The sequence below is a fragment of the Argentina silus genome (genome assembly GCF_951799395.1).
Source record: "Argentina silus genome assembly, chromosome: 1".
Taxonomy (NCBI): domain Eukaryota; kingdom Metazoa; phylum Chordata; class Actinopteri; order Argentiniformes; family Argentinidae; genus Argentina; species Argentina silus.
The window spans coordinates 28982291-28990838 of NC_139655.1; the positions used below are offsets into that span (position 1 = coordinate 28982291).

The window sequence follows — 8548 nt, forward strand, 5'->3', positions numbered from 1 at the left end:
TAAAAATCTAAATTTCACACCACTTACAGGGGAATGACTACTCATAGCTAACGGATTTACTGTGAATATTGTCCAGATGAGGAGGGGCATTCTAACAGTGCAGTAAGAATAGGGTAAGAATAGGGTAAGAATAGGGTAAGAATAGGGTAAGAATAGGGTATGCCACAGTGAAACTTTGTTGTCTGATGTTTACATGCCACTCAATCACAACTTTCAGCTCTTACCCACCAATAGTTTAAGGGACACTTTACATCATATTCATTATCTCCAGCACCATACCAGTGTCACAGTACGTATGTGAAAATTGCAATTTTCTATGTTCTGTAGTAAAACAAGACAAGAAAATGATGTCATTTTGGGTATATTTATATATATATATATTTTTGTGATTTTCAGAAACTATGAGTTTCCAGCCAGGGGGAGTCATTTGTGGCTGTAGTTTTTCAAAATCATTGAATAAAAAAAAAAAATACCCTCAATGACATGGTCATTTCCTTAGGACCTTTCTGATCAGACTTACTCCATTACTCCTGTTTACACAAACTTCACATCATAAGACATAGGAAATGCTTGCCCTAGTCTTGTCTGTGGGTGCAAACAAGCCTATTGTTACTTTTTTCCCCAGGTAGTCTCTAACCTCTTTACACCTGAACTGAAGCCAGTGTAAGGCTTCATAAACAATAGTCTGAACAAGTCATTCTTCTCCTCCCTCTGCTCTGATCTGAAAACATTGCTAACACAAAACGCAAAGAACCCTAAGAGGGGCTCCTCTCAGATCAGTTCAGATGAAGGAAACAAGGGGAGGAAATAAGGAAAGGAAGGTACCTCAGAGCCCTGGGAAAAGGGGGGTTCCCCTTGCCCCTGCCACGCCCCTGTCATGCCAGTGCTCCAGATGTCATGGGAACCGCTGACAGCTGTAGCCTGTGCACGCGGTCCGTGTGTGAAAGGACACTACATCTGCAGAAACCCTATCCCTCTGTGAAACGGGCAAAGGATTAACCACTTTTGATAAAGTCTTCAGACATTTCTATTACCAAAAAAAGAAAAACATCTGTGGGAGAGATACACATTTAGTTTCTGTGCTGTATATAGTGCCATCTTTGGGTAAGCAAGAGTATTGAAGAAATGATGAGATGATGCAGAGCTTACTCTGATGCCTACACAAACTGACTCCACTGTCTCATTTAGATAAATAACCTTTAACTCAACCTTACAGTACCATTGGGCAGTAACACAGACAATCTCTTACACTCCTGCATGTAGCTCTACACTGTCTCAGAAGTAGATGAACTGTCCATAAATCCAGGAAAATGCTAGTATACAGTATGTTCATGCATTCTGGAAACCATTACACAGGCTTTGTCTCTTCCTAAAAAATGTCCATTCATAAATGATTTATCAATGACTTAGTTGCAGTGGAGTAGGCCCAACCAGCCTCATTGCCAATATACTGTAGAGGTCATAGTGGGATGGGAGAGAGAGGGGTGGGGAAAAGTTCCTGAAAGCACTGTACTCATGCCAAGTCTAGGACACTTAAATTAGCTGAATGAGCGAGAGGGCAGGTTTGAGTTTTAGAGGGACGTGCCACATTCAAACAAGAGAGGCAAAACGGAAATATTTGCTTTTGTAAGTGCACACTGTACTAAACCTTAGACCTACTCAGTCATGGTCAACTGAAATCCTACAATAGGACTTTTCTGCAATGAGAATATGAAATATTCTCGTTTAGAAAATATAGAAAAGGGGATTTTCACAGATTTTTCTCCTTTGATTTTGATTTAGGATCTACTCCTGCAGCAAAGGAAGAGGAGCCTATATTTTTCTATACACATTTCCAACAGAAAGACTATCTCAGTCTACTTTTGCAGTTGTTCAATCAAGGATAACTCACCTGCACTTTAAGGTGACATTTTTCTTCTTCAGGCAATAGGTGCAACTGCCATGTCCACCGGCTCAGTAAGCGATGCTGAGGACATTGGGACACCTCATAGACGGGCAGACGTCCCCTTAGGAAGAAACAAGCGGGACATTGCGCACTACACCTCTACCGAATATTCAGAAGATGAGGAGTTCGGCACAGACGATGGTTTCAACGGGAAGACCAAACGACTGCGCACCGCTCCAGGGGGCAAGCAACTTTCGAAGTCTCATCAGAAGGATGGGCGGCAGTTGCAAAGGAACGCGGCCAACGCCAGGGAGAGGTCGCGGATGCGAGTACTCAGCAAAGCGTTCTCCAGACTGAAAACTAGTCTGCCGTGGGTACCAGCGGATACCAAATTGTCAAAACTCGACACGCTGCGTCTCGCCTCCAGCTACATCTCACACCTCAGACAGCTTCTGCAGGACGACAGATTCGAGAACACCTTTGTACACCCTGTAAACTTGGTATGAAACATCATTCTGAACTTGTACCTATTTGAATCATTTCATTTTCACACAAGTACAACCTGTGCTACACAACTTTTTCAGCTTAAGGAAGTCTTTAAAGTTAGATTTTTACACCTGTTGATCCATTTCATGTCATCCTGTTTTTGTTTGCCTTATGAGTTTATGAGACAGTGTAGACTAAGCTACTGTCAATATAGGCAGTTGGATATTGTGTTTAAGTATTGGGCTATGATGTATAAAATGCCTAATACATCCTTATGATAAATAAATTAAGATTTCCTATTTCTCAGTGATCCTTGCAGACTCTTCAGCGTTATCTCTTATCTATCTCTCTGTCCACAGACATGGCCATTTGTGATGTCAGGCAAACCAGAAGACACCAAAGACATCTCTACAGCAGCCATACTGTGTGGAGCAACAGCATAGGACAACTATGCATGAACTCACTGGCCTCTTGTCTTATTTCATTTTTGCCCTACTGTATTTTGACATGTTTTCACCTATTTTGACCATGTCTTTGTGATTATCTATATAAAATGACCAGTCAGGTGGAAGCAATTAATGTACTGTATACAGGTAAGCAAAGCAGAGAATTCATGTTCACTAGTCCAGTTCATTTTAGATCAGTAAAGACAAGCAGACAGGAAGAAGATACTGTAAAACCACTGACATGAGTCCCAAGATCCCACTGTTCCTCTCTCTCCTCCTCCCTCACTCACTACAACTTCACTTTGGCCCCCTCTACGATGTCCGGAACATTCACTTTGAACTCTAATCCAACTCCACATTTAATGCACTATAAGGATCTTGTTTTGGAGCATGTTTATGATTTTAATAATAAATCTAGTGATAAGAATCTAGAATTGCCTCCTTCAAAGGAACTGAGCAACAGAGGAAACACTCTTAAACAAAGATTAGGAGAGCGTTTCCTTCATTAGAATCTTCTTTTAACAAGGGAGGGGGAAATTTTTTGTTTTTCTGGTTGTGGTCATGTTGCGTCTGTTGTGGTCTATAGCACATACTTTGTATTTGTATGTGTAAACATGCTGTAAATACTACCATGCCATGCTTTACACTGGATGTAACTTGTTTTGTTTGTTAATTGTGGAGAAATGAATGTGGGATTCCTTTGGTTGTACTATAACACGATACCACATGCATACTGTGCTTGTGTAAAAAGCTGTCCTGTATGTTGGTTCTAACCAGAGGTGCATTTTACCAGGGTGTGTCTACAATATGTGAGAGAGTTTAGGCTTCAAAATCTGTGTTGTATTTGTTTCACATAAAATATTTTTATGCAGTCACAGCAAATCGTCCACTCTGTAATCGATTATATGCAAAGCCCTGTAGCAGTGCCGAGTTTCTCATGCAGCAGGACACTGGGTCGTCTCCTAGTGTCCTGATCACATCACAGCCATGTCTTCACTATGGTCACCATGATGGTGATATCATATGCTATCAGTAACTCATCTATAGTATGTCTTGAAGTGAGTATCTATGGTTTCCTTGAAATGATGTTTCAACAAGTTGGCCCATTGAAGAGTTTGTGTGATCATAAATGTCTTTGTAGTATGTGGGAGTGTGATGAAAAGGATGTTGGTTGTGTAATTTTCTCATCTTGCTTAATGCACACACGTATATATGTATATAACAGTGATTGCTCCTGGTCCGCTATGATCACAATACAGCATGCATTACAATGTAACCTTTATCCTTTGAACACCGTTTTACTGATGCTCACATATTTTACTTTCTTAAAATAAGAATGTATCAGCGTTGGAACTGTATCAGCGTTGGAAAAGATATATTTAATTCCACACTGCACCTTAAATCAGCCTCTCCCTAACAACCTCCTGAGCAGAACTGAGAGTCCAGATGTCTACCAGCATCTCCAGATGGAATGTTATTTATCCCACAGTTCAGTCAAAACACAGCATTTCATCAAATACTTTGAACCTTAGTTACAATCTCTGGCCTAATTTCAACACACACAAGGGAAAAACAGTACCAAAAACCTGTCAGCCATCTCTTGCTCTAGGAGTAGTTCCTTTGTTTTAATCCCCAAATTATCTGAGTTGGGAAAACCACCAGCTCTGGAGTCCAGAGTCCAGAGGGACAGACTGATAATTAAAACAACTGCAGACGGAGGAGAAGACAGGACAGAGGAGGACTTTTCATCGGGTTCCTGGAGGGTTGCAGCTGTTGGGTCGTTGGTGGGTTTCCCAGGGCTCAGAACAAGTCTCCCGGGAGAGAGGAGGCACTCTGTTGGGCCGGGGCAGCTAACGAGCTAGCCTCTCACGGTCGCCTCTCGTCCTTGCAGCATTCACAAAGATATAAAATAGGAAAACAAAAGTGAGATGCAAGTGTCTGATTTGCATTGGAGATCTAGTGACGACGGGTTGCCATTCATCATAAAACTGTTATAGAGCCTCTGACACTAGACGATCTTTGGATATGGACCATTGATACAGAGCCAGTCCACAGTGTTTTCTTATATAACATAAGAGCAATGTTTTTAGGACCAATGTCAGTGCCATCTGACGTTCTGTCATGATTGTGCCATGAATTAGCTGTTTTGAAGGCTATGGTTGTAAAAAGTGAGTTCGGAGATTGTATAGGAGAGCCTTTCCACAATGGATACCAGCACCATCTTGTGGTGAGCGCGAGAACGTTCAGGCAGGCGTATTATCATGTCCACCTGCAGACTTTCTTTGTTGCTTTTAGATTTTAGTAGATTTATGAAGAATATATTCACACTTCCTTGTCGCCCAAGTTAGTTATAGAATAATGCATTCTCTTATATATATGACAGTATTAATTCATTGAATATACTCAATAGCAAGAGTCCACCTAAAACAGATCTTTGATAATTGATCAATCGTATCGAACCAGCTTTGTGTAGATTGCTCATGTAAGATAGATAGTACAGCAATTACCAATCCTGATCCTGAAATGCTACAAGGCGAGGGCAATTGGCCCAGCTCTAATTCAGCTAATGATTTAGGTGTTTCAGACTTGATTAGTTGGCTCTGTAGGAGCAGGGCTGTTGTATTGTGACCACTGTAGTATTTCATGACAGGGAGAGGAACCATCCATGACCAGCAGAGGTCAGTATAGGCTTTTAATAGAATATGGTCAATGACAAAACTCAGAAAATATATTTCTTTATCACTTTGCTCTGGAAGTCCTCGGGCCCCATTTTGGTCACTTCATGTCTATCTAAATGCAATTAACCTGGAAAATGTGCACAGTTATCAGAGTAAACTTCAAATTACCCCTTTTCACCTGTGTGTGTATTTAATCTTGAGTGCAAAAATGTAAAATTTAGTAACTGCGATTTAATTAAATTCTTGAAATGCTCAAAGTGTTTGACCTTAGCTTTATTCAGGTGGAACACATTTGTGTTAATATAAAACTGTGTTTTCAGCCATAAAGCCTCGACGCCCAAAGTTTTCGAGGACCAAAACATATTTCGGCAAGATTTCCATGAACAGGAAGGAACTGCAGGTCCAAAGCCAACAGCCGGGTTCACTGAGGCTGCCTTTGTAGTCACCCCAAAAGCACTAACTTTAGGCCCTTCAGCCGGCAGGGTTCCAAACTCAACCCTTTGAGGTTTCCAAGAGCACTCTGAGCATGTTTGTTATTTAATATCCAGTCACTCAATAGCAATTATAAGAAAAGGGATATGTAAATGCACAAACTATTTCAGTCATGTTTGATATATATATATATACTTCCTCCTCATGAAATTAGTTATCCGCTGTGTTCTGGATTGGAGCAGGGATTCTGGATTCTTTCCAGGTATGAAAATTCTGACCGTTGACTTTGAACTTCTTCCTAAAATGAATAAAGTACAGAAGTGTTTGGTTATGTCCTTTCTACCAACCATGTATGCTCCGCTGGGGTTATAAACACTATTCTGCTGGAGCAATGTCATAGCTATCTGGCATTGTATTGACTGTTTACTGGGTAAAGGACAACCACAGTAACATGCCTTAGCCATGTCCAGATCTCATCACATCACTGCCAAACCTATGGTGCCAAGACTGTGATCCATTGTACCACAGCTTAAACCCATGGCGACAGATTCCTACACCCCCAGTTTGGCTTGGGACGGAGGGACAGACTGTGAGAAAGTTGGTGTGTCTGCCTGAAGGTCACTTTGAGTATTACGAATGTGTGTGTGTGTGGGTGTGTATGTGTGTGTGTGTGTGTGTGTTTGTGTGTGCATGTGCTTATATATGCGTGTGTATGCGCGTGCATGCTTGTACATTTGTGCATGCGTGCGTGCGTGTGTGTGTGTGTGTGTGATCTGGCCTGTGAGAGACTTCCTGCTGCTCTGTGGAGATGACACACTTCTCTGTTAGGCAGGTGATAGGGTTACAGCGCGGGAGTGGCAGCCTCCTCTCAGGAGAGAATGGAGCCTCTTTGTGGCGGGATGAGCTGAACGCTCGGAGGGGAAGGTCGAGCCAAAGAGAGAGAGAGGGGGAGGAGGCGCATGCATAAGAGGTGAGGAGGGGTGAGAGAGGGATGTGAGAAGGGGTGAGGTGAGGTAGGGAGTTGAGGAGGGAGGGTGGTGGTGGTGGTGGGGGGGGTGTAGATTGACAAGACAACATCCAGCCAAGCCCCACAGCCCTGGCCTCTCCTGCCATTGTTTGCCTAGCTAGGCCAGGCGGCAGGGAGGGGGAGTATCACCGGTGTTGGCGCGTCGTTGGACCCGGCTGCTGAGTGGCGTCCTGGCTCCAGCGCTGCCAGCATGCATGAGTCAAGAAACAGATATTTATTTTTTTCTCTCAGGGCATGTGTAGTTACCCTCGCCCTGTTTACAAGGAATAGGCGGTGCCCTCTCTCTGCTATTATCCCTGTGCCATTCTCTCTCTTCACAATGGATTTACACCAATCTCTCAATAGGGTTGTTTTTTTCCTCCACACTGCATACTTCCTCCATTGTCTCTGGAGTTTCAGGAGAAAGGTGCGTTCAGAGATGTAGTTACACAGTCACACATACATCAATATCACTGAGGTTCCTGAACACGGCACATTGACAAGCAAGATGTATTGACATGTTCACCACTTGTTTTGTTAGTTATAGTTGTATTGTTACTATGGATGGAAATGTACAGAACAGGTTTTTTTTTTGGGACACTCCAGTGGTAGTACAGGGGACAATATATCATATACTTCTACAAAATTATTCTGTTGTGCTGTAGTAATCAAATAGCGAGACTGTGATTGGGTGATAGTGTGACTCAAAGAACCTTAGTAGAACCTTCCTAGTGTGCATTCCAAGAACCTTATTTTCCCATGCAGGTTGAAGTGTGACACCATTATTTAGGAGAATCACTTTTTTGGAGGTCAAAAGAATTTGTTTCGAGACCAGCTTTCACTCGAAATGCCTCTCTGGACCAGACTGAATAGCTTTCACACAGTGGGAGCTGGTTCCATTCCCCCTCCGGTCACAGATTCCCTCCTTGTTCATCATCTGACATTACAAAGATGGCCACAGCCTGACAATGGAGATGATATTTTCCTTCACAATGGCTCCCAGACCCTCCTTTGGGCAACATTTCAGCCGCTGTAAGTACCCTGGGTTTTCCCATCCCTGTCAGCCAGTGGGCCCAGCCCAGTGGAGAAATGAGTCCCCACGTTGCTTAAAGGCCCAACCTGTCAGCAGTCCAAAGGGATTAGCTATTCACAGCCTCCATATTGTTCTCCAGGCTACAATGGTTGCATGGAGCCCAGCCCTTTGTCATCGACTCTGTTGTGAACTTCTGCTGGGGTAACAAAGGTGTAACACACCTGCGACTACGGATTAAAACCTTTTTTTTCCCTCTTTCTTTTCTTTTCTTTCTCTTTTTTTCGACACATGGCCTTTGGCTGTGTCCACCACATCAAAAGGAGACTCCCGGCCAACACCTCAAGCAGGGGCTACTCGGATAACCAATGCATATTTTAAGATCGGTTATTGTGGTCTTTCTACCTAAATTGTAACATATAACGAGAATGGTAGATGAAATGCAAGTAGAGAGAAAAAAATGGATTGGACATTCACATGCAAGAAAGTTCATGAAAACCTTTAATGAACTAGCACTATAGGCATAAGGCGCTGTTACTGTATGCCAACGCATTGAAATAATTTTCATTGTTTTACAAGGGCAAT

General features: G+C 42.6%; 1 protein-coding gene across 1 annotated transcript; it reads left to right on the top strand.

The window, feature by feature from the left end:
* Positions 1 to 1941: 1941 nt before the first annotated feature.
* On the top strand, positions 1942 to 2814 carry msc (musculin (activated B-cell factor-1); the record flags this gene model as incomplete). The annotated part of the gene is made up of 2 exons (XM_083673562.1): positions 1942 to 2385; positions 2731 to 2814. The coding sequence occupies 2 exons, from the start codon at positions 1942 to 1944 to the stop codon at positions 2812 to 2814; spliced, it is 528 nt and encodes a 175-aa protein (XP_083529688.1).
* Between the last annotated feature and the right edge of the window lie 5734 nt (positions 2815 to 8548).